At 46.6% G+C, this 26,056-nt stretch overlaps 1 protein-coding gene across 1 annotated transcript in view; it reads left to right on the forward strand.

The window, feature by feature from the left end:
* Nucleotides 1-26,056, forward strand: part of SLX9 (SLX9 ribosome biogenesis factor) — a 57,114-nt gene that overhangs the window by 26,494 nt on the left and 4,564 nt on the right. Inside the window, exons 3-4 of the mRNA XM_049803033.1 lie at nucleotides 18,091-18,159; nucleotides 22,171-22,324. Coding sequence (XP_049658990.1) covers nucleotides 18,091-18,159; nucleotides 22,171-22,324 — 223 coding nt within the window. The remainder of the gene's footprint in view (nucleotides 1-18,090; nucleotides 18,160-22,170; nucleotides 22,325-26,056) is intronic.

The following is a 26,056-nucleotide window of genomic DNA, read 5'->3' on the forward strand; positions in this document are numbered from 1 at the left end:
CCAAAAACTCTTTATTCAGAGCATGCATTCAGGTTTCCCTGTTAGGAGTCCTCTGCCAGCTGCTCCCCTCCCTTACCTCCTCCTGTCTAACAACATGGCTATTCTGGAGTCAAACCTGAGGTAGGGTCTGAGTCTGGCTGTGAAATCAAGCCACGGTGTCATGCCAGGTCCTGCCTCTGGTAGCCTTCCTTCTCCCATGTCACATCTTGCCTTATTTCCCAGTGGAGCTGTGGTGGCTGCCTTTTGGCTGTTCTTCTTAATTAGGTCCTCAGGAAGAGGCAGAACCCAGCTGAGAAATCTGTAGCTAGAAACATTTAAAGCAGCAGGTGAAAGTGGGGAGGGAGGAAGATTCTTCAGGCTGTTGATGAGCTGGTGTTAAAGCAGGTCAAAACCTGCTGGTTTGATGTTGACCCCTGTCAACCTGTTTCTGAAGCTACTTCTGTTTTGTACTTCCAGGCTGCTATCACGGTGGGAATTGATGGTGGGGTGTTCGATTAGGAGATTTGTTTCTTCCCCTCCTTGTCTGACGGCAAGAAGCATGCATTTCTGTGGTTGCTGTGAGTGGGAGAGCTGGGCCTGCAAGGTGATGGATGGGGTGGGTCACCCTGACTTCTGGACAGAGCTGGGTCACCTGTCCTCAGCAATGCAGATGCTAGACGCAGGACTTCTTGGCCCTTTGAAGCAGCACTGTTATGCATTTTTGTTGCTTGGTTTGAACAAAACTAGAAGAATCTTGAAATTGGGATGTATTTCAGGATCCAGCTCAGCCTCGCTGCTTATTCTATCCCAAACTGTCAACGGGACTTTCACACCTGGGCTCCTGGCAGCATGCAGAGAGCAGAGGAGAGGACTGCACTCTGCATTAGAATAGATTTATCCTGTGTCGTGGCAGTCCAGCTAATCTACTTAGAGTAAATTAGGCACAAGGCAGTAGTATTCCCGGATTGCGGTCCTTTATCCCTTTGTTATGTTTTTTAGCTTGAGTTTAGTAGACGATTGAGGGTTTTCTGGTCTGGGCTCAGTAAAGGAAACTTTAAACCAAAAAAATCTCCACTAATCAAACTCTGAAATTGTACTTAATTTCCAGCATCCTGCTCACTGCTGGAATTACCAAGTTAGATCCTTAGGCCAGAGGCATGAGACAACGATTTTCAGGTTTATCTTGTTTCAAGGGATTGGTCAGTGATGTCACTGCTGAACATCTTACTGTGACAAGATCTTTCCCACCTTCCCACATAGCTTGGCATATGAGTGGGTGTACTGGGTCAGAACCAAAGGATAGCCAAGTTGGGCAATCCCATCTTTTGACAGCAGCCAGCAGGGAAAAGCTGGAGAATATAGCAGTACTTTCCTCAAAATGCTTAGCTGGGCATTTAAAACTTCCAGTACCTAATAACTATTACGAAAAACAAATTACTTAGCTGAAGAAGTTAGAAGGCTGTAGCTACTGCCAGTGCCAAATCTTATGAGCCGCCCTGTTCCTCCAGCCCCAAGAGGTTCTGCAGACATTCCCTGTGCTCTTGCTTGTGAGCCCATACGGGGGACCTGGAATGCTCGTGTGCTCATTCATGTCAGGCTGGAGTAAAGACAACAGTTGGCCTAGAGATATGTTGCTGCTGAGAAATTTTAACTTCTGTCTAAAATAGATTATGGGCACTTCAGACCTCGGGGCTGAAGTCTGAAAGATCAGTCCAGCTGTCTCAAACAACTTGCTGCTGCTGAAGATGAGGAGGCCTGCTTCTTCCTCCCCCTGCTCCTGACCATGTGTCTTCCTGGCCTGATGCTGACTTGATTTGGTTCAGCTCACTAAACTAGCAGAAAACTAACCTGGGTGGACATGAGTTAGGTTTTTCTGTTTGAGGTGCACACCAGAGCTGGGATAGGAGTGTGTGTGGGAGGCATGGTGGAAGGCTGCTGCTGTTGCAGCAACAAGCCTGTGGGTAAGCTAAGCTTAAGCTAAGCTCTTGTTTGCCTGCACCCTGAGCTGCTCTCTGCTGGAGTCTGCCTGCTGTTGTCTCTGTGCCAAGTTTCCAAATGTCATGTGTTGATAATGCCACTGGTATCGATAGTGCTGCACGTTGCATGTCGATCTTTCCAGAGGAAACAGCCCTGTCTCTGTGTCATTAACAGAGAAGTCGATTACAATTGATTTTTTTTTTCCTCTAGTTCCATTAGAGATGAGCAATCCAATATTGCATTCAGTATTCCCTGGAGCAGGTCAGCTGCTTCCAGACCTCTTCCCTGTTCCCCAAACCATCCCTGAGCATCTTGCCGGTATCACAGCAGAGTCTGAGAAGTGTGTCTGCACAGGCAGTCCCCCCTTCTTCATAGACTTGGACCCGGGCAGGAAGCCATGCTGGAGAATTAAATTAGCTCTCCTATTTGTATTAGAAGGAAGTTACTCTGATTTTTAACATGCATGCGAGGGCCTTGTGCAGAAGCAACTGCTCTTGCTGTGCTGATGGATGTTTGCTGATGGATGGGAGCAATCCCTTTAACAGTAGGTGTGGTGTTGGCATACAGAGACCTTGGAGTGGTGTGCTGGAAACTTTGCCTGTACAGGCATGTAGTGGAAGAGGCTGCTAGTGTGCCAAGGAAGCAGATTTACTGAACAGAGAGTTTATTAAATTAAGTCAAGGCTCCTCTGATGCATAGTCTAGCAGAGGCTGAGGACTGCATACCTTAGGTGTAGCTGGCTACATTTCAGGCTTTTTGTCTGTTGCCTGACGTGTTTTTCTGGAATATGTATTTTGGTGGAATCCCAGCTTGATTATAAATGCTGAAGCACTGTTTCTGCTTAATGGAAGGTCTTTGGGGGTGGGAAAGCAGAGGAGTGGCATTTCAGCTTCCTTGTCACACCTCTGCCACTGTGCTCTGAACTTCAAGGCAGACCAAGCCTGAGGTTATACAGCTCCCTGGACCATGGTGGCAAGATGGTCCTTTGTACTGATCGAGCATCCCCTCTGCTTTCTGAGCATGCTCTCTGGCTGAAAAGGCATCCTGAGATAGCCGCTTGCCATGACAGCGTTAAAGGTATGCATTCAGTCAGGGCCATCCAGTGAATCCTTTTCTTCAGGGCTAAATTGGCTCACACGCTCAGGGTTCTGCACTACTGGAAGACAATGCACACTTCAGATGCTAATTTAGCAAATCTCCCAAGGAGAGGCAGGGAAGCCATTAGCTGGGAAGAGTTTTCACACATTTGCTTCCTTTGTGTCCTTGTATTTCTGGACACTTGTGAAGCATGGAGGGCTTCAGGAATAAATTTTAGGCAGTGTTCTAGTTCGGGCAAGTTCAAGTCCTTGTTGCCATTGGAATAGTGGCTGCCACGGGGTATGATGGGATGCAGAGACCAGGCTTGGGTCAGCTGTCATGTTTAAAAAGTAATAGGTTCAGATTTTTCTGCAAAGCACTGATTGGCATGAGCACAGTTATTTCTGAAAGGCAAGATGCTGGGGTGAAGTACTTGATGCCCCTCTAGTGAACCAGAGACTGAGGAAGTGATGGTGGGGGGAATCCTCTCCTCTCCCAGCTCTTCTCTGCTGCCTTCTGTTCCTTTGAATGCTTATTCCTTCTCTTCGGATAAAAGGAGAGGATAAAACCTGCCCAATCTGTGCCTCATGTGCTCCGTGATGAAGACAACGCTGAGTGAGTAGCCTCCTCAGGTCACTAGGCTGGGAACTGAAATGGTCCTCATGCTTTCCTGAAAGCTTTTCTCCCCCCCACCCCCATCTGCCCAGGTGGGCTTTCTGTGGGCTTCGGTTTTGCTGTGGCATCAATTGCCTTGCAGCCCTGCACCTATCTGTTGGAAGACAAATCTCTCTGTACACTTAATGGTGTCATGTGGATGTCCAGCTTCCCTTAATGCCCTTGTTTCTGCCCCATCCCTAGCAGTTCCTGGTTTCCCCCCCGCCCTTTCTCTCTGTGCAAGAGCTTCATTCTTATCTTCTTGTCATTTGAACCTATCAACTCAGCCAGTTTTGACATTCTCCTTCTGACCTTCATGGCTCAGTTCTTCCTCCTTCACTGTAAAGATCTGTTATCTCCACTCTGCATGTGCTGCTGAAACTCCTGTACAAGTCCCACTTATTGCTGTTCTTGTGACAGTTTTGTTTTTACCCTCAAGTTATGTATCTGCATTTTCTACTCAATTCAGTTTCTGGCTGACATTGTTGTATTGCCTGGAAATATAATTAAGTATTGATCACAGTGCACTCAGCAGTCAAATTAGTTAATATTTTAATTATGTGTAACAGTATGTCATTCCAGTGATATTTGTTACCTACCAGCTTAAGTAGCATTGTGTGTGTGTGTGTTTGAGAGGAAGGGGATAGAGAGACGTTGGAGTGGCATGGTGTGCTTGCTTTCATTTTTGCCTTTTAATGGTTGCAAGTCCCTTGGCTGGTGGTGGTCTGGGCATTGCTACGTCGCTGGTACTATTGTTTCTGGCCTGTTACTGCTTGTTATTCTCTGCTGGTCATAAATTTCCAAGAGATGCCCTATGCCACCTCAGTGACTACTGCTAAATCCTCTTGTCTGTTGGAAGCCAGGCTGGAGTGCTTCCAGTCAACATCTCACCTTTGGGGGGCTTCCTGGAAATTGCCAGTATCTCCCTTACTCAGGCAGAGTGAGTACCTGTCAATGGTTGACCTGATCCAGGAGCTGAGTGGCTGCTTGCTGGAAGATGCCTTCCTCTGCCAGGTCTCCACATCACAGAGAGTGCAAATAAATGCCACTTGTCCCCTTTGCTGCCTGGTGGTCTCCCTTGCTCTGACTCTTGTGCCTCCCTTAGACATGCAGAGAGCCTACAGAGAGCCATTGTGGTTACATGGCTTAAGAAGTACAGATGGAAAAAAAAAAAATATTTCTCTGCTGTGAAGTCTTGCTACCAGTTCACATTGGATTCTGTCCATCAGAAATCTTGGAAAACCTCTGGTCAAAGGCAGCCTTTAATATGAGCTGTGTGCTTAACCTGAAATGGTATCCCTGCTGGCTTCCCCAGTGCTACAACTAGGATAAAAATGTCACGTAGCCTGACCTCGGTGAATGTGGTGGGGGGTACAGAGCTTTCTTCTTTGTCCCTCCTGCTCAGTTACTGCAATGTCTGTGATGAGCTAAACCCTGCTTTATTATGAAGGTTTTAAGGTATTTGGGGATTTAAACACTGGGCTATAGCCACTTACGTGGCTGTTCAAATTAGCCCAGCTGCAGTGTAGCAGGACCTTGTGCTTGGCCTTGTTGAACTTCATGAGGTTCACGTGGGCCCATTCCTCCAGCTTGTCCAGGTCCCTCCAGATGGCATTCCTTCCCTCACGTGAATCAACTGCATCACTCAGCTTGGTGTCATCCACAGACTTGCTGAGGGTGCACTCAATCCCATTGTCTATGTTATTAATAAAGTTATTGAACAGTATCGGTCTCAGTAGGGACCCCTGAGGGTTGCTGCTTGTTACTGATCTCCATTTGGAGACTGAGTACCCAGTCTCAGCCAAACTAGAGGGTCTGAACAAGCCTGCAAGAAGTATTTTCAAATACTTAAGTCAAATTGTCCTAAAACAGAGTGGATGGACTGTAGAGTTGAAGACCATGGTTCTTGTGGTACATCCCGCTCTGTATGGAGTGGCCAGAGCTGTGACTTGACTTGTGGGACATGAATGTAGGGAGGACATTTAGGTTCAAAGCCTGGAAATAGCCATAAATGAAACCTAAGCTTGGACACTACTTAGAGAAGGGTGAGAGGGTCGGTCTGTCATTAGAAATATAATTTATAAAATGGTTTTCTGTGTAATTTTCCCCTTTTGAAGAAATGCTATTGCTGACTCGGGCAATGTCAGAGTGAGGTTTGCCTGTGTAATGCTGTCTCTTTTGTACGTGTTTTCCAGTTACATCTTGCACTCTTTGTGCAATGTAAGAATTTTTTTACCCTAGCAGCATAGATATAACAACCTCTCTCTGTTTTAAGGCATCTGATAGAGTGGTCCTGCAGGATGTCTGATTACTGCGGGACAGTCTTAGGGGTGGTTTTTTGCTATAGAGTGGTTCCTAATTTGCATTTTCTAATGAAAAGCTCCCTAAAAATCCATTTGTATCCCTAAATTGTTTGTGAGGAAGATCCAAAGAAAATTGGGAAAAAATTTTGAAATAATTTCATTTTGCAACATTGTGGTTTTTCAAAACAAAGTAAAAAAAATTACAACAAAAGGATTTTGATGGAGATAGTTTTGTAATCTCTGTTAACGTATCCTTAAATTCTGAAGTAGTTCGAATTTGGAATCTGCAGGCTTTCCCATGTCAGAGGAAGCATTTGCCATCCATCATTAGTGTTTTAGCAAAAATCATGATGAGGTGTGGTGTTCTTCTGCATGGTGAGAGGATGGCACTCAGAGGCCAGCCAAAGGGCAGTCTGCTTTACTGAAGACACTACAGACTAGCTGCAAACTCATGCATCCCAGGGATGCCAGCACTGTTGCCATTACTTACTGCCACGTTTCCATGCAAAGCTTGTTCTGACAGCCTGGGTTTACTGTGCACTTTTTCAGGAAGTAGAAGGGATCATGAAGAAGGGACAGAGCAGCGCTTTTGGCCTGTGCGAGGGTCATAAGCTGCATGTTACTGGAGAAATGTCTCTTTCTGCACCTTCATGTGTATTTGCATCAAAATAGATGCAACAGAAGAGTTGAAGGTGCAGCCTTGTCTTTGGGTTTAGATAATATTTAGCTGTGTGACTGTTTTATTAGAGTCTCTTCTTTGCCACTCTTACTGGCAGGTAAAGTATGCACTGCCTTCACTCAGCAGTACCAGAAGGGCTGAGCCCTGGGATTCCTCCTGCCTCTTTTCTTCCATCTCCATCTGAGGAAAGGTCCAGCTGCAGCTCTTCCTACTGGCTGCGTCCTTGCCTTGTCAGTTGGTTAAGGAAGAGGTTCCTGCAGGCACTTGTTTCACCGAGGCAAATGGTGAATGCAGTCCGGTTGCCCGTCCTTCCCTGTTTCAGTTGAAAGAAATAATTTCAGATTATTCTGTCTGAATCTCTCCCACGTCCTGTTTTTCCGAGTAGAGGGAGGGTAGATGGCTTTAGATGCTAAACCTGGCTTGAGGGGACAAGGAAAACTCAGTGCTTCTAATAACAAACCAACAAATCCATGAAATGTATTATCTGGAGAAGTGGGAGGGAAGGTGGGGCTCTGCATTTAACACATTGTAGTGTCTGCTGTAATCCCTGAAGAACAGAAAACAACTCCAACTCGTTCTAGGTATCATCTTGCACATCCTTCTGTGCACAGCTGGTCTGCTGCCAGTGCTGCAGTGGTACGTGACAGTGACATATTTGCCTGTCTGCCTCGGAAGTCTCACCCTCTGTACTTTTGCAGTTCCTCTGAACATCCTTAAATACTTATTTTGTCCCTCTCTTCCCTATTGTTGTCTGCCCTTTCTCTTTCCCCCAGCACCCCATCAGGCCACTGCTTTGGCATTGAGGAAAATGCAGCATAAAATGAGGTTCTCTGTTGTGTATTTTGAGGAAAAATACCTGTGGTTAAAACACAGCTATGGTGAACATGTAAGTTTGTTCATAAATATGCATAAACGTCGGTTATGTCTAAACCTCTCTTGTGCATGACTTGCAGGAGCTACAGAATTGTCTGAGGTGTAGGGTGGCTTCAACTATATAAAACTGCCAAACAGTAAAATCAGTATTTTGGATAAAACAGAAGTCTTTTGTATGCAGTCTCATTAAAGGAGCTCTTCAGAAACCAAGGACTGGAGTGGATAAATGCAGGTGGGAAGAAATCTGCCTGTTGTCAAACCCAGGGAAGGAGATTGAAGACCGGTTTGCAGTGTCACCACTAAATCCATGCATTGAGAACGTAATAGCAAGTACAACTGAGCAGAGCTGGCTCCTCTAAGGAGCTGAAAGAGCATATATGAAGTGATAGGTAAGAATACACTTGTAAAAGAAATGCCAGGTACCAAAACAAATGCAAGAGGGGTTATAGGAGCCAGTGGCTAGAAATGGAAAACTTCCCTAGAGAATGCCCATTTAATTGTCTATGAGCTAGTACACAGTTAAAAGACAAGGGAATTAAGGTAAATTAATGTTTTCTTGCATTTTGCATAAATTAAAAGCACCAGGTAAAATCAAATGGTGTAACACATTCAGATCTAGGTCTTTCCCTATGTAATACTACAGAAGGTATTGAACTACTGATTTTTCAGACTTTTCAAAGGACAAGGTAGTCAAAGGTAATTTTATTAGCAGGAATGGAAAGGATATTTTGGGGAAAATATCTTTAAAATATAAGCCTGCAAGGTGTTTTCAAAAAGCATAGGGATATTTCAGTAATCTGTCTCCCTTAGTAAGCCCTAAGGAGATAATTTGCCCATTGGCAAACATGAATTACTTTTGGTCTCAGAATAAATCTCATTCCAGATATTTGTTGCTCTTTAAGCGTTTATAGAAATTGTGTTCTATTCTTCCCACTGGTCCATACTGAAACTGCAATATCCACACAAGTATCTCTTGTGCATGTATCTTTGTTGTTAAAATACAGGTTTTTATTCTCTGTGGAAGAGGACTTGCTGACTCCATATTGTGCCACAATGTGGACTCCCTGGAGTCTACTTTGGTGGTCCACCTTGGTGGTGTCCATGGTTTTATATGAACCTTAAAAATACTTGCTGCAAAAAGTAAAGACAGCTCAGAACTACACCTCTGTGTGCGCACACACACACCCACACACACACACCCCTTGTTTTCAGGTTGCGATGGCAAACCTATGAGTCATTGCCTCACAGATGTCTGCTCGAAGGAACTCTGTTGCCAAGGTGACTTTTCAAATACTGTTTTTGCAAGGGCAGGTCTTTTTCTGACAAGGGAAAGCATATGACATGGAGGAGAGGAGGCAGGTGGCGAGGAGGAAGACAGTGATGGAGGGGAGCTAGGACACTGAGCTGGTGGAAAGCTCCATCGGCTGAAGGCTGTGACAGCGTCTGGGTGTGCACACTCTTCACAGCCCTTCTGCAGGGTGGTTGGCTCTAGCCCACTTGGTTTGGTTTTGACTTTTCTCACTAATTGCACAGGCATCTTTTAACGCTGTTAGGACTCTGCATCCAGCTCAATGGAGAGGTTCCAAGTACCTTGTAGCAGTGTGCAATCTGCCCTTGCTATAAGCTTTTCCCAGAGGTCAGCGCTTATAAATGGGAACACAGCCTCCCCTATCTTTTCTGTAGCTCTTTTCCATGTAATATAATTCTCAAGATGTTCTTCACTACTTCTTCCTATGGCTGACCTCCTTGTCTCTCTAGTCCTTTCATGGCTACATGTGTCAGTCATGCTTGCATGAGGAACGTGCCCTGACACACAATGTGGAAAGTGATGTGGCTATTTAATTTTGGGTTGTTTGACTTCAAGCATGGCATTTGAGACTGCTCAAATGCCTGAGACTGCTTGAGAATGCTAGTGAGAGATGAGGGCCTGAGCTCTCAGATTTCTAGGGATTTTTTCTTTAAACCATCTCTGCAGAGAGCAAGTGCCAGCGTTCTTGCTGAAGGGAGCAAAATTTTCTTTCTCTGTTGCATTGAAAGAAATGTCAAATTGTTCTAAACTTGAGAAAGAAACACGTCAGAAGTGTCTGTGGTAGAGATGAGAAGACAGTAATAAGGCTGCTCTCAGTCCTAGCTTACACCATGGCTGACCCAGGCTGCAAAAGCCTAGGCTACGGTGGAGTGCTTCATATCCTGAGCTTATGTGCTGCTTCCCAGAAATAGCGTGAGTGCTGGATGAAAGGAGGAGGAGGAAGAGCAGCTTGCTAGGCTTCTGTGGACAAGGGAAGGAATTGGCAGTGGAACAGGAGACACTGCAAGTCCTGTTGCACCAGGTCTCATTCCCAGTACGAGTAGGGAAGTGGGCATAGTGGGTGTACTCCCAAGGGAGGTCACGTGCTGCTTATTTGCAGAACTTTGCTAGGGCTGGGTGCTGCGACTTTTGGAAGGGTGACGTCTTTGGGAAGTGAGGGCTGCCCATGCTCCCAGGGGAGCCTTCCCCCTGAGATCCAGGTCTTGAGGGCTTTGCATAGCACCGTTGTCCCCTGTATCTGAATTACAACAGAGGAAGCTGCTTTACCTGTATGGTAATACTTAATGCCAATGTACAAGCTCACCAGTTTTCTAACCTGAGAGCTGGCAGAGATGCACTTGTTCATGTTTCTTAAGGAATATCTTGAGCAGGTCAGACTTGTTACCCTTAGGTGAGGGAGGGAATTGCATGGTGGCACTGCAGGTCCAGGCTCCCCTGGAACTGCCTGAGGCAGCATGTGGCCTCAGCTCCACTGTCTTGCAGTTCTTGGAGACTTGACTCTTAGGCTTCTACGTGGACAATGAAAGCAAAGAAAGCCTGGTTAGTTCTCCTGTCTGAGGTGGCTGGGGCCATGAAGTTGCCCTCAGAAGCCAGCTGGTGGGATTTCTCTGCTAGCAGTAGCAAGGCAGGAGGCTGGAGATTGTCAGGTTTCCTGGCTGAGTGTGGAAAAAATGAGGCTCTGCTACAGACCTACAACTCTTAGATCAGCTTGATTGCAAGAAGGCTTTGCCATTCATTCTGCCTCACGTGCAGACATGGCAAATTCTCATCTTCTGTGACTGTTCCCTATGTAATTTGCTGTGATCAGAGAAGAGTGTGCAGGAAGGACAAGATGGCTTGTCATGAAACCTGAAAGAAATCTCATGAACTGAGATGTTGGGAGGGTCTTAAAGGTGTACTGATGCCCTAGCCCCTTGCTTCATTTCTCTTTGGACTCGGTGAGCTTTTGTAAGGCTAAAAGCTGCAGCAGCACTTGCTAAGAGCTGCTGGGCATAAAATTCACTGTGATCGTAGGTATTTAAACTGCTTTGGGGCTGCACAGAAAGCAAATACATGCCAGAGGAAGGAAAGAAAAAGTCAACTTTTTCGGACATGCTATTTCTTGAGAAATAAGAGTATCTTATTCGCGCTGTGAAACTTCAGGATACTTTTGGAGGACTTCTTGGGTTTTTTGTTGGAAGAAATGTACACAAACTTGTTGCATATACATCACTTTTTTTTTTTTCCTGTGGACATGAAAAGGGGTGGGGGGGGTGGGGTGATTGAAATGTATTTTCTTGAAAACAAACTCATTCTCCCAAAGCTGGAAAATCCTGTTTCTTGAACGAAATCACACCTGGTCTTGCAAAGTCCCTGACATGGCATGTGTTTCCCAGGGTACCAGTCTGTGGGTGAGCCTTTCTGCATTTGTTTTGTGGTTTTTGAACTATTACAGCTCAGGGAGTACTGAGAACTGTTTTCTTCTGGGTGCAGAAGAGACATGGAGGGAAATAAGTAAAAAGTAATCCAGCATCTTTTCTCGCAAAGACGTGTTGTATCCAGGCAGCAAGCTGACTGGTGTGGTTGGTGAGGATACACAACTGAAGATGCTTTTTCTAGCAAATAATGTGGAGCTCTTCCACTGGTGCAGTAACATCCTGAACAGTTGCATCTTTTGCCAAATGCTGTTTTTCTTTGACCAGGGAAGCATTTGAGAAAGAGGTGAGGAGTTGTCTCATTCATTGCTTCCATGCTCAGTGGAAGACAGCAAGAGAGTACTTCCATGTCTGCTGAGCACAGAGGTTGGTTTGGCTGTTGCTCACTATAGTCATCCAAGAATCCCAGAGAAAGGACAGCCAAATGTGCAAGCAGCAGGAAAAAAGGATGCTGAATGATAGCATCTACATTATTCAGGCAAAACTGTGCATCTGCAATGTAATAAGGACAAATTAGTTGAAAGAAAAAATGATAAAAATGCAGAGTTAAAGATCTCTAGTAGATGTCAAATGGTTACCGTTCATCGTCTTGGGTTTGCTTAAAGCCAGGCTGTCTGAAAGATGAGTTCAACACTTGGTTCACTTTGCTTGTTGTAGGCAAGTCCTCCTCTTCCTGTAGGTGCCAGCAAACACTTCTACAGCTGCTTTGTCTCTTGTGGGTCCTGACTGCATCTCATAATGCTTTTCTGGTCAGGAAGGGGAGAAGTGGCAAGCGGCATGGCCTGTCTGTTATCAGACAGTGGCACTGTCTGTCTGGTATCCTGTGTTTCATTCTCTTTCCTCAGTCTCACCGCCTACCCAGTGACTCAGCATGACATGCTGATAGTAAATACATGGTTTCTTTCAATTTTTTATGAGAAACTTTCCAAAACCAGCAAAATGTATGTGAAAAAATCATTTCAGTGCCCTGGACTAGTGATGGGTCTGACCTAATTTGCTGCCCTCCAGGGTGTCTGCAGCAGGATGGAGGTAATACAGGAAAGGCACTAATGGAAATTTGTGAACAAAATAAAGCAGAGGCCACGTGGTTGTCCTGCTGTCCCCCAGTGCTACTTCTGTGCATGTTTCTCCCCCAAGAAGGCTGCATGCTAAAGAAATTGTGGTGGGGTATTTCTCCTTCTGACTGCACCATGGTTGTACCCTGTATGTGTTTTACGGGGAGGATAACTCCTGAAATAAGCTGACCTTTTTCCAAGAGCAAAAGGTAACTTTTCCGAGGGAGGAGCCTGCGACCTGCCAGATGAGATGAGCTCCTTGTGGCAGCCATAGTTTCTCCATTGGGAGGCTCACAGTGGTTTCTGGGATCTCCCTGGGCATGAACTGGCAATGCCAAGCACCTGGCTCAGACAAGGTGTTTTGCAGTCCTCGTGGCACACTTGGTTCAGAAACCCAGGTTCCCCAAGACATGTTACCTCTTTATGCCTTGGTTATGAAAATAACCTTCCAGCTGCAAAAGTGGCTTTAAGGACAGTGACACACTGAGCCACCTTGAGCATCTTCTGTGTGCCTATCTGAGACTAGCCCTCGAAATGTCAACCTCTTTGCTGGGGAGAGCTGCTGAGAGGGTGCAGGTGGGAAGACCAAGGTCTTCTGAAGAGTGAAAAAGGTCTTGGGTGGAGGAGGTACTTTTACCTTGTGGCAGGGGCTGAGCATGCCTGCAGTGCTTAAGACATCGCTTGGGAGGACAGACTTTATCTCCGGAGTTGCCTTTTGCAGACTACTTACTGTGCAGATTGTGACTTCTTGGTCACCTCCTGAGGGGAACTGCTCCCGCTTCAGATGGCATGTCACTTGTGCGCTTGTGCGGCTAACTAGAGATGAGTCTCAGCTCTTCCACAGAGGGAGGTTTCGTGCCCTTGCTGTAGCTCGTCAGAGCCTGGGGATGTTTACCGGGCCTGACAGAGGCATGACCTTGGTGCGAGGACGTGAGTCATACTGCTCCTCCAGGTCTTGGATGGGAAGCTGGACTTAGAAGTAGGCTCTGCTTTAAATAACCAGGGGATCTGGAAGGGCTGAGAATGCAGATCCCACTTTAAATAGGAGGAAAGCCTGCATGCTAGTGTAACGATTAAGCATTAACAAAAATAATGTAGCTTGTTTTGGACCATAAAAAGCAAATGCTGTATCCATGGTGAAACCTGCCCTATCCCAGCAGAGGCTGTCATCTTCTCTTCCAGTGCTTGTTCCCAAGCCTGCTCAGGGTAGTGGGGCTTGGACTGGGTAAAACCCAAACACTCCCCTGCCGTGTTCTCTGTGCACTGTGTACAGGCTGCCAAGCTGTCTCCAGGGGCTCCTCTAAGAGCAAGGGGGCAAAGAGCCTGGAGGGTATCAACCCCCCTCTTCTGTCCTTGCCACCTCCAAGCCTTGGTCCCGCTTGTGACCCAGGCTCCCCAGACGCTTCTACATCAGTGCTTTCTGGAGAAGTGGAGCTGGAGGTCACCCAGTTGGGAGCTGAGCTGTCGGGTGGACTGAGGGCAGTGGGCCACCAGGCTGGCTCCCATGGAGTACCGTCTCTGCTGGAGGACATCTTGGCTGACTTTCTGCCTGGCCCATGTTGTCCCTCAACTTTCTTCCTAGAGGAAGAAGAATACCTTCAGTGGTTCTGTGCTGGCATCTGTCAGGTCACACCAGTATTGCATTTGCCTCAGGATACTCTGGTTACTATTTCCCAGGCCCTTTCAGTGGAAAAGTGTATCAGACAATTTACAAGTGACAATATGTAATCTAAAAAACAAAACAAAACAAAAAAAACACCACAACAAAAAAAACCCAAACACACCCAGTCTTCTGCTTTTGCATGTACTCTCTGAATTTCTTTAGTGAACTCATCCCACAGCTGTAGGCATATGCTCATTTTTGCTGCTGTTATACAACTGAGGCTAAAATTAACACATCTGTTGTTATTTAACTTCAATTTATACGGTACCCTGTTTTGCCAAAGTACTATGTTTTGAGCAGTAACAGCTTTACTGTTATATATCATCGGAGTTCTGGGAATAATACTTAATACTACATGCTATTTCTTAATAGCTCATACCAAAGGGAGGCTTGGTGGTTCACTGCAGCTTTGCACAGGGAGGAGCAGATGCCCACTGCTGAAGGACCCTCCTCTGTTTGGCACTGCACAGGCACAGGTTTATTTCATATTTCTGCTCGTGGCCAAGTCCTCGGAGTAATGTGGTTTCGTGGAACTGTGAAACCTGTGTTTTCACCCTCTCGGTTTTGGAGTCAAACTTAAATAGTGGGATCTCAGGGCTCAGGGAAGCCTGTAGTGTTATGGATTTTACCCAGTCCAGGTTCTTTCTGAATGTCTAGAAAGGATAAAATGGGGACTTTTAAGGTAGGATATATATCCTTAGACTAAATATATATATATTTAGTCTAAGGAGTCCTTTATGAAAAGCAGACATACATATATATGGTTTGTTTTTTGTTTGGTTTTTTTTTTGTTCCTAAGGAGTCCTTTACCCAAAAAACTCAACCTTTTTGAAATGAAGGAAGGCATACTCCAAAAAAACCTGCTTGCCTGCCATGAAAACATGATCCTGAGAATTGCCAGTAGTATCAAACATTTTATGTAGGAAGCAAGAAGCTATTGCGTTTTTTTGTAATCTGTTTATATTTGAGATGCTTTGTACTGTGCAGATCAGAGGAAACAAAAAACACATCCTTGCTAAAAGGAATAATTGTCAAGTTTACAGTATGTAAATTACCCTCAGCTAATGTAAGTGGGTTTTGCTCACCTTTCTTCCGTGCACAAGGTTTCAAAGGCAAGTGTTGTTAAATTACATTTGGAATGGGCTGGAGGGGGGGACAAACCCCTTCTGATTTCACAGAAAAATAATTAAACTGGAGCTGCGGTCTGGCTTTGATCTCATAGGTGCTTGCAAGCTAAATAAAAATAAAAGACTACCTTGGGGACAGTCTGCCATTAATTAACTAGCTACATTCTGCCTCTGCTGGTCTCCAGTGGGTTTCCAGTGGCTTTGGCACTTGGCATCGTGACTGGAAAGTTGCCAAACACGATTTGGCACCTTCCAGCAGCAAAACAACCTCCTCGGGGGCAGGAAGGGATACATAAAATGGAGGTGTCCAGGGAGCAGGCGGTAAAAAAGGGCAGAAACCGGCTGCTCGTGATGGGTGGAGAAGGGAGCCGACTCCCCTCCCTGCACCCCTCCGGCGATCTGTGGCTGCTGGCCCGGGTGCCGGCTGCCATCCCAGGTCTGCAGCGAGGTTGGGCTCCTGCCAAGAAAACAGCTTTTGTGTTTCCTTAAATATGCTGCTGCTGTTTTGGGGGGGGTGGGGGGGAACAGAACTGAACTGATGTTATTACTAGAATTGGCCAGCTGGCTGAAATTTTTTTATTTTCATTAACAAATCTTGCCAGGCGCTGTTTTCCCAATGAAGTAATGAGCGTGTTTTCAGACGAGGGGGCAAATCTCCCCAGCCCCGCCGCCGCTGAAATGCGGGCAGGCTCGGGCAGCCAGAAAGGTAGGGCAGAGGTGTCTTGTGCAGGCAGCCCTTCAGAGATCATCAGGGCACAATTTGCGTTTTGGCCTCTTGTGATTCATTCTTTTTTTTTTTTCCCCGAAACCGCAGAAACATGGGGTGATTGAGGGTGGGGGTAGCTGGGAGTTGGTTATTGGAACATGCAAATAGTTGTTTTAGCATCTGTTTTGATACCACAGCAAACGGATTGAGGAAATTTGCCCTTAACATGATTAGATGTTTGTCTCTGTTACTGCCTGACGCTGCATCCCGGCGAGGCTGTCCGGCTGGCCCGGGCTGAGAAGGGTGCCTGTGCATTGGTGCTTTATGCAGGAGACAGAAAAATGGATAGCAGTATCAGTCACGTACAAACCCTTCAAGACATCCCTGAGTTTTGTGAGTAAGTGATAGCTTCTAGGCCTGGTTTTATTTCTCGCTTCTTGGGTGCACTGACTGCAATGACGTATTTTTCTGGGACACGAGGCTGTGAAAGCTATAGCTTCGTTCTCCATGTCCTCTAGAAACTCAAAACATGGTGATGGTTGTTGGCTTTATGAAGAAATCCCCCCGGCTCCAGCAGGCTTGTTTTCATCTTAAGGCATTGTCCTGGTTTTGGCTGGGATAGAGTTGATTGTGTTCCTAGTAGCTGCTATGATGCTATGTTTTGAGTTCACCATGAGAAGAATGTTGATAACACACTGATGTTTTCAGTTGTTGCTAAGTAGTGTTTAGACTAAGTCAAGGATTTTTCAGCTTCTCATGCCCAGCCAGCGAGAAGGCTGGAGGGACACAGGAGGTTGGGAGGGGACACAGACAGGACAGCTGACCCAAACTGGCCAAAGGGGTATTCCATACCATGTGATGTTACATCTAGTATATAAATTGGGGGGAGTGGGGGTGGGGGATCGCCGCTCAGGGACTAACTGGGTGTCGATTGGCAGGTGGTAAGCAACTGCACTGTGCATCATTTGTATATTCCAATCCTTTTATTATTACTGTTGTCATTTTATTAGTATTATCATTATTAGTTTCTTCTTTTCCGTTCTATTAAACTGTTCTTATCTCAACCCACGAGTTTTACTTCTTTTCCCAATTTTCTCCCTCATCCCACTGCGTGGGGGAGGGCAGTGAGTGAGTGGCTGCGTGGTGCTTAGTTGCTGGCTGGGGTTAAACCACAACAGGCATTGAAATTACTAAATTATGATCCTGCTTTTGTTTAAATCATCCTGAAAAATTTGCGGCTTCAGGGAAGTCCTCAGTGAGTTGTTTTTAGAGTTGCAGTGAATTCTTTTCTTCTGTTTCTTCTGGGGAGAAAAAGGGTATTTTTTCTTTTCCAGCCTTGAGAGTAACCTAAGGCGAGAGGAGTGGTCTTTGGGGAGCTTATTCCTCCATTGGCATTCCTGTAGCAGAATTCACAGCACATTTCAGGAGAGAAGTTGACTGAAGTCAATTTTGTTTTAAACACTGGAGATAAGATAAAATTTTATAGTGTCTGCAAGGGATCTGCAGTAAAAATATTTGTGATGTTATTTTACTTGGTATTGGATATCGGTGATCAAGAGCTGGTTTCCAAATACCGAATTTGGTATATAGTAGGTACTAGCCTTTTTTACAGGCTGTTAGTAATTGGCTGCTCCTTAGGGCTGCCATGGATCTGCGTATTTCAGACCCTTTTCAGTCCTTCCCCTGCCTGCTACGTGCTGTCTGGGCAGGCATTGAGGCCGTTGCTTGGGCAGGCGGACGCTGATAGCTGCGGCAGGTTGCCATTCCCCCTCCTACCCTCGCACATGTCTGCAGCCCATGTTTTCGTTCTTCTTAGCTTTATCAGCCTGCATATTTTCAGATAAAAACTTGCTTTTTGCTCCTAGTTCTGGAACCTGTAGGTCCTCCTGTGACTTGTGGCTTGTCTTCAAAAGAAGAGGCCAGCTCCCAGGCCAGGTTCATGCAGAAGTGCAGGATGTGGGGCAAGGGTGTCTCAAGAAGCTTTTCTCAAAGAGCTACCTGGCCTGAGAAAATGGGGCCTAGGGTGCTGATGATCTGATCTACTTGCCTGTTTCTTATTTCTTAACCAATAGTGAGCCAGGTTTGATTTGTTCAGCTAAAAGTTGAGATGTGGTGTATCCCCTGGTCTGCCTGCAGCCTGCCTGACCTACCAGCAACTTCAAAAGCATCAAGGGTTGAACAAAATATTATGGACTCTGCTATCTTTGGGAAGCATTCAGCACTGAATCTGTGTGCAGGAGCCAGGCTCCATCTCACGTCTCTCTTCTTTTCTAGGTCTAGAAGAAAAAACGGTTCTTTCCAAAAAAGAAAAAATGAAGCTGAGGAAAGAAAGATGGCTACAGAGTAAGTACTCTTCCAAAACACGGCTATACCATGGGCATCACAGAGTGTGGCTGTGTTGGATCTGTCCATGGGGCGTGGGTGGCAGCATTGGGCCATGCTGGGGGAGAGTGAATGCTTCTCAGAAACCTTCACATCTGCTCTACAGCACATGGGATAAAAGTCCCAGGTATTGTTTCTCAGTGTTCAGCACCGAGATTGAGTCATTGCCCCACACCTACTTTTGATCTTCCTCCATGTATAATGTAAGTGACTACATAAAACCTTTATTTTTCCAGATAGGACACTGTGCCCATGTAGGCATAGCATGTTTCTCTGTCTTTTAAAGCTCTGGTACATATATGACTAGCTGTATAGTGGAGCTCCTCCTCCCTGAGGAGCTCTGGGGATGGGAGGACAGCCTGGAGCTGAACCCCATGCAGCCAGCAGCTAATCCCAAGGCTCTGTGGTGAAAGCCTGCAGTGGGCCCTCCTGCCCTTCTGTAAGGGAGGTCTCTGGACGCTGCTGGTTGTGTTACTGTTCTTTCCCACGTGCCACAGGTCAGTGAAACCACTTACCAGACAGTCTGGTCTTTCTCGAAGCTGTGAAATATGAGCTAAACAAAACTAACCCACGGCAGAAATGCTCCTGTTTCCTGTGGGAAGTGTCTGTATTTTTGCTTTAAGTATCTCAGCACAGTAAGAGGTGATGCTGTGCTACCTGGTGTAGCAGAGGAATTCCTCTTGCCACCTGGAGCTGTTCTTGGGACAGTTTTTTCCCTTAACATCTTCCTGCCCAACAGAGTTGCTGACAGACTGTTTGGGGCTGAGGGATGTGGCTTTTTGCCACACCATATGCTCTTGGCTCCCGAGTTCTGAGCTCAAGTCCATCAACCTGTGACTTCACCAGTTGCAGTGAAGGTGTCTGACTCCTTTTACAAAAAAAGCTGATAATTTAACACCATGAGCTTGAAGGAAACCTCCTCCCTATCACCAACCAACAACTTCCAAGTACCTTTGACATCTGCAACCCCCGGTGTCCCTTTTGGGCACAAAGCATAGATGGCTGTGCTAGTCCTAACGCCTGGCCTGCCGGCTGCAGTTGTGGTGCTCCTAAAGGTGTCTCCTTTTCTGATACTATTGTGGTGACAGAGGAGGCGACTGCTGGAGCACAGTTGAGCTTTCTCTCCCTGGATACCAGGACTGATACCAGGTACCATGGAAGAAAGCATGTCCTCAGCAGCATTTTAGGACAGAATCCACAGTAAAAGGGGTACATGGGAATGGTGTCTTATGCAAGAAACAGAGCTTCTGCTCCTACAGTTAGGTGACAGCACTGCTCCCATAGTCAAGGTCAGCCACTTTGGAAAAACCCAGAAGTAGGATCCCTACACTCTCTTAATCGTGTCCTCTTGCATATTTGTCTTGGTAGCATCAGTCTTTCTCAAGATCACGTATGTTATTTTGGCCCTGCCGTGGCCTCTTTCCTCTTCTCTTGGCTGTGAAATTACTAAGATGAGGGAGTACAAATGAAAGGCAGAGGCTTTGCTTTGAGGACAACACCAAGATAGAAAACTTCAGGCCAAATTATCTCTGTCTTGGAAGATACTAGGTATTAGAAGTGCGTTCCAGATACAGAAGTACCTAAATTGCTGGATGTCTTGACTCCCCCACTAAACTTGTGGTCAGTTGGCAAATACCAGGATTCGCTAGCAAATGTTTTGCTAAGGCTAGCAGGTACCTGGGGATTTCTGTAAGAAAAGTCAGCAACTGTTAGTACCAGGTGTGTAGCTTGTTATTAAGAAAAGTGGAATAGCTGGAAAGAGCCTATATAAACATCAGTAAAGAAACTGATATTACTATTATTAGCTGATGGAGCGAAATGAACTGGTATTTCCAGAGATGGAGATTTTTAAATGAAACTTGGCATTCTAACATTGTGACCTTAAAGAGCTGCAGTCAACTGAAATGCATTGATTTTTATCTGATGCAGATAACTCTGCCAATTCCTTGTGGGTTTTGCAGTGTTTGCCCCCCAAAAGAGAACCCAACTTGGGCTGCTGAAGTTGTTATCATTACATCTCTGTTTTCCTAAATCTTCCCAAGAGTTTGTTGTTTCTTCTTGTCCCAGGGCTGCTTTTGTGACACTGGATGCCAAGACCCTGGGAACTAAAGTTCAGCCCAGTGGTGCAAACGCAAAACTTGGAGATTTCTCCCATTCCCATAAATCATCTCAGGAGAGACTAGAGAGGGAAAAAAAATTGTGCAATGCTTCAGACATTAGAAGTATGCTTAAAAATACATATATCATATGGCTCCTCAGACGAACAAGACTTCATAGGAAAAGAATTTGGGATGTTTGCGCAGAATCAGGTGTCTGAAAATTTTGAGCACATACTGTTTATGAAAGCACTGAAGTACTCAGCTTCATAAAGCCAGACCAAAAAAAGAAGTGATGCAGAACAGAAAGCTGTGTTCTTGGCAGGGATTGCTGTGAGGAGAAGCATTTACAATCCACATTTGTCACAAACATCCATGTACAGCAAAATTGCAGTTCATGAAAAACTGTTGCTCTTTGACTCGGCTGAGTTGGGGAGCAAACAAGACAAGGATATTAAAAGAGCCAGTGAATTTGAGTTCTGCTTGCTTGAATGTGGGCAGCAGTATTAGACCCAGAATTGCTGGTGGCATCTTGCCTGCTGTCTGTAGAGTGGGACTGGCTGCTTTTGTGTTCCCATCAAAAATACTTGTGCTGATATAGTCCTGCTTCTGTGGCCATGCTGCATTGGCAGCTGTTGGCCTCCCTGTGTCGCCAGCTTGGCCCCACGGCTGCTGGCACTGTGCTCCGTCCTATCCAGACAAGGAGTTTATAGCTCAGCGCTGAGGCTCATCCTTGCAATACACTCATTGTCCAAGGCAATAAGCAGAAGCCTGCTCTTCCATTGCGGCCTCTGCTGAGTGCACGTGGAGGAGTTGGAGTCCTCCATCATGTACCCCGCAGCACTGGTACCCCTCATGGGGGTCAAGGTCAAGGTCCAGTCATTACCTGACAGAAGAAAAAGGAGCTCATGGATCCCACTGAGTTTTAGCTGTTTCTGGTGTCATTGTCAAGGGACTTCTGGGACAGGTTGGGGCATCTTGGAGCTCAGCTGGAGGCTTGTAGCAGTGCTGGGCTTTTGTGGGCTGTCCAAGAGGAGAGCATCTTCTGCTGGGGCTCACCCTGGGGGCTGCTGGCTCTGTAAGGCTTGGGCAGCTGTGGGACCCATTTTTACACCAGAGAGCTTTGAGGACTGCGGCTTTCAATGCCCATCTCCCATGGCCAAAAAGGGAGACTGCTGTAACCTTTGTAGAACCTTCTGTGCCCACAGCCTTGCTCAGAGCTGCTGCAGGGAGACTGGCAAACATGGTTTCAAGGAAAAGCCAGCTGCCTCTGTGTCTGTCACTTGGTGCAGCCCTTTTCTAAGGGCGCGGTTTATCCAGTGACTGACTGCTTGAGCTCCACCATGAGTCACGAAGGTGAGACTTTGACTTGCTCCAAACTAAGTAAACAACAGAAACTAAGTCCATCTTTTCTGCCTGTGCTAGGAGACCATTGTTTTGTCCCAACAGCAAAGCAGAGATTGGGCTGTGACTGTTTAATGCCACATGTGGAGCTGACTGTATTTGGTTTGTCCCTTCCCCTCTTGTTTCTCCCTCCTAATTCCATGCAAGGTCAGTGTGGTTTTTTCCACCCCAGGACTCCTGTACCGTGTTGCTGTGAGCAATGAGCAGTGCAAGGATGGAAACAGTTCAGACAAAATCAGTCTGGGGATTTCGCTTCCTATTGCAAATGTCAGTAGAGATGTATATAGGTATAAGCAAACACAGCAAGGGATGGAACTACCCAGCTGCATTACTTTCAGTCTTTTCCTGGTTTAAATCACTTCTGGCCTGTTTTTTCCTGTAGATGATGAAGCAGCCTATGAATTTTTTAGCTCAAGGGTTATCTCTTGCAAATGCTTCCCCTTCCTCCAGTAATGTCTTGTTTCTGATTCAGAAATAGAAAGTGTGAAGCTAGCCAAGCAGAAGCAAAAAGCCGAAGCAAAGCGGAAAGCAACACCTGTGGTGGGAGACATGCAGCCGTTGATGGAAGCCCTACCTGAGCTCTCTGACCTGACCACAGGTGGCAGGGGCAGGAAGCCACCCAAGAGGTATGTGCCATTTAGGGGATGGGCTGTGTATTCCCCTTCTTCCTGTAGGATGAAGTGCCCTTCAGCTCAGCTTGTAGCTACAGGCAATGCAAGCTCTGTGCCAGTGGTCAGGAAAACAGGGCCTTGTTCTCAATTCGCCCTCTTCCATGCTTCACTCGCCACAAGAAAAAAGGTTAAATGTGTCTTCTGAATCCACAGCTAAGAGGGGAACTGTATTGCTCAGATGAGGCTTGGCATGAGACAGGCTGGGAGTAGCCAGACGTCCTGGGAGTTGTACGAGACACACAAGTGTCCAGCGTGTAATGCTGCTGACCTCACCTGAGAATCTGGACTTGAGGTGTTGCAGCCTGCAGGTCTGTCCTGCCAGACCTCCAGGCTTTCTCCTGAGGCAGTTCAAGTCCTTTGAGCAGAGCTTTACACTCTGGCCAGACTCTTTGTTTGCCCCATTGGCTTGCAGTGTGACTTTGGACAAGAACAGAAAGATGGTGTTTCCGTTCCCTTTATTGTACTGAAAGAGAAGGGCTATTTCTGATCCTCTGACACTCACGTTAACCATCCCAGCCAGCCGTAGGGTGGGTTCTGGTTACCCTTATGTTTCCTCCTTTTTAATGCAGTGCTCTGCCTGACCATCTGGTCACTGTTGCAGCTGCTTTTACATCCCCCAGTGCAGAATAAAAGTGCTCTGCGTGCTGCACAAACGCTGGTCCCTCCTCTCCAGTTGCTCAGTAGGGGTTGGAACCAGAAACTTGTTTTGACCATAAGAAAGCACTTGGATTAGAGAACAGCCAAGAAAGTGGCTGTCTGGCAAAGCATCCTCTTCTTTGGTTGCAGATCATGGCTGGAGACACCATGAACCCTCTTGTGATTAGCTGGATGCCCCAGAAATAAACTCTGATCCAGGTGGGACACACACCTACAGAGCATGGCTGAGTTGGCAGTTCCCTGTGCTTCTGGAGAGCCACTTCTCAGACAAACAGCAGCTATGAACCTTTCATCTAAGCATGGGAAAATATTTCCTTCCTTAACTTGGCTTCTAATTCTTTGAATAGCTTTTTTTTTTTTTTGTCTTTATGCAGCCATTCAGTCAGTCTGCCCTCTCTTTCAGTGGGGATGAACAGCAAAAGTACACACTGAGTTTCAAGTCTTGCAGAGCACTGAGGGTTGGTTGGATGGAGCTCTGGGCCAGAGCTTAGCCTGAGCCTGAATTAGGTGTCTTTGCCCTCTTTTTGTGATGATGTGCCACAACTACATGTGGCATCTGACTCCAGGCTGTGTTCAGGAGTCATTCCCCCTCATCATTTTCCCCCAGCCCCCTTGGTGGTTGAGCCCCTGCTATCCAGGAGAGTGGCTTGCAGAAAGTACATACAGGGGAGGGAGGCCAGGTAGGGTGCTTCCTTTGGGGATTGCTTTCCTGGGTGGCTGCATAATCTAGTACAAATATATAGTATTGCTGCAGCCTGCCATTCTGGACCAGCTCAAAAGATACAGTAGAACTGGAAAAGGCTCAGAGACAGATGACAAGGATGACAGTGGAGGATCTGGCACAGCTTCTGCTCAAGGGGTGACTAAGTGAGCTGGGGAGTCCTCAGCCTAGACAGGACATAGAGGCAAAGAGGCTTGGGAACATAATAGTCTATAAAATCAAGTGTGATGTGGTTAGGAAGTAGTTCATCTTCTTTTCCAGTATGAGAAATAAAGGACATCAAACACAGCTAGCAAGTAGCTGGTTCGCTGCAAGCAGGAGGCTCACTGGTCTGCACAGCTCCTTGCGGCAGCATGTCAGGGCTGAAGGAAGCCTGCGGTTTTAGGTGAGACCTGACAAATCCAATAAGGAGAGTTACTGCATGTATATAAACTGCAGCTGGAACAAGGTCTCTGAGCTGCAAATACTGGAGAGGATGTGGCTATATGCTTGCTTTGGTCTTAGCCCTCTCTGGCCATCTGCTGCAGGCTTCTTCAAAGCAGAACATTGGCCAAAATGGTCTTTCCAGCTACTGCAATCGCTCTTCTCTTCTGTAGTACACTTCATGGCAGAGGATGTGTGGCACACATGGAAGCGTTCAGTGGTCTTGCATGTATCTCCAGCCTTACATCCTCAGAGAAGCACTGTCAGTTCCCTTTCTTTCCAAACCCAGATCTCCTGTGGGAGTGTAGCAGCCCTCCTCTCCTTCTGGAGGCTTGAGTTCATACTCTGGTTCTGTTTTCACTTTGGCTACAAGACTCTGGTGTTTAGAAAGCCCAGTGCACCTGTGGCACAGCACAGTAGAGAAGCCCAGCTCCGGCTGAGAATTTCAGGATTGGCCAGCACCATCTGCAGTCTGCCCAGCGGAGGTGGGAGCTTGGCATTGACTGATGTCACCCAGATTGCCTGTGACATGCCAACCAAAAAGCAGTCCCCCCTGGTACTGGCATGGAGGAGCTGCAGTGCTCTTCTTCCCCTTGCTGGCTTGTGGCTTCCTGGACTGCATGAGGATGTGTGTGCGTAAGTGTTTGAAATAATCAGAGGAGGCTTTTATAGGATTTGAATCATTACATAAATGAAGGGTAATACTCTGGTGATTTGTCAGCATTATTAATAAAAGATTAGATTCTCCAGGAATTTGATCTCCTGCTGGGTAAGAGAGCATTACAGTGAGGTTTTTATTCTGTTTTATAACGAAAGAAGGCAATGAAATGTAATGAAACAGGGCTACTAGCAAGGTCCAAATGAGGAGGCAGTGTGCTGGTGGTTTGGTAGGGGAAATTCAGGCAGCAGCCTTTTGAACCTGCCAGACTGGTGGGGCAGAACTGTTAAGTGGAACTGAAAAGCCTTCAGAAGCACTAAGCCCTTTAAAATAGTGAATGGGGTGGCTCAAGGCAGAATTGGGCTTGCACAGCCTGAAGCAGCCCGGTGCCCTCATGGTGTGCTGCAGAGGAAGCTGTCCAGGAGAGGCACAGCCTCAGGGGCACGTGGTCTTGTACTTAGCAGGATGTAGTTTGGAAAGGCTTTCCTTTAAGCATTTGTCACCCTCTGCAGAGGTACTCATCTTTGAAGGGACTGCCATGGCGACCTGGCACACTTGGCAAGCCCCTGCTCTGGTGATTGCAGGTTGCCATCCAACTGGAGAAGGGATTTCTCTGTGCTTCTGTGAGCAATCCAGGCAGACTGGGACAAGAAATTGTTCCTGTGCCAAGCAGTTAATGGACATGAAGAGGACAGAGATGCTTCCTGGTCTTTCTGTATCTTGCAGTACCAGTGGACACAGCAGTGTGACGGGAGCTGCTGAAACCCCTGTAGGTGTTTGTCTGCTTTTGCTGATCACCATTCCTCGTGGGCAATCATGGCCTGTTGTGTAACGCCAGCAGTGCCAGGGTGACCTCGAGAGGGACTGAAGGGTACAGAAGCAGCACACGGGCATTGATCTGCCTGGCTGCCCTTTCCTGCACAGGCTCTGTGCTGCGAAGGCTGGCTGACATACATCCACACTGTTTGGGTTTGTCTGGGCTGGCAGAGAGCTGTGATGCTGGGCCACACTGTTCTGGACTGAGGATAAATCACATGTGATCAGGGCAGTGGTGAGAGCAGCCCTTGGCAGCTTGGGTCCACCAGGATCCCCCTTGAGGAAAAATAAAATTAGCCAGGATGAGGAGAGGTAGAGATGAGGAAAAGGAGCAGGAGCTGATCAAGTAGAGATGGATGATAAAAGTGAGCGGGGTGAAGGAATACAGGGTAAGGGAGGAGGAGGAAAGGAT

Source organism: Accipiter gentilis, chromosome 1 (assembly GCF_929443795.1).
Source record: "Accipiter gentilis chromosome 1, bAccGen1.1, whole genome shotgun sequence".
NCBI lineage: Eukaryota > Metazoa > Chordata > Aves > Accipitriformes > Accipitridae > Astur > Astur gentilis.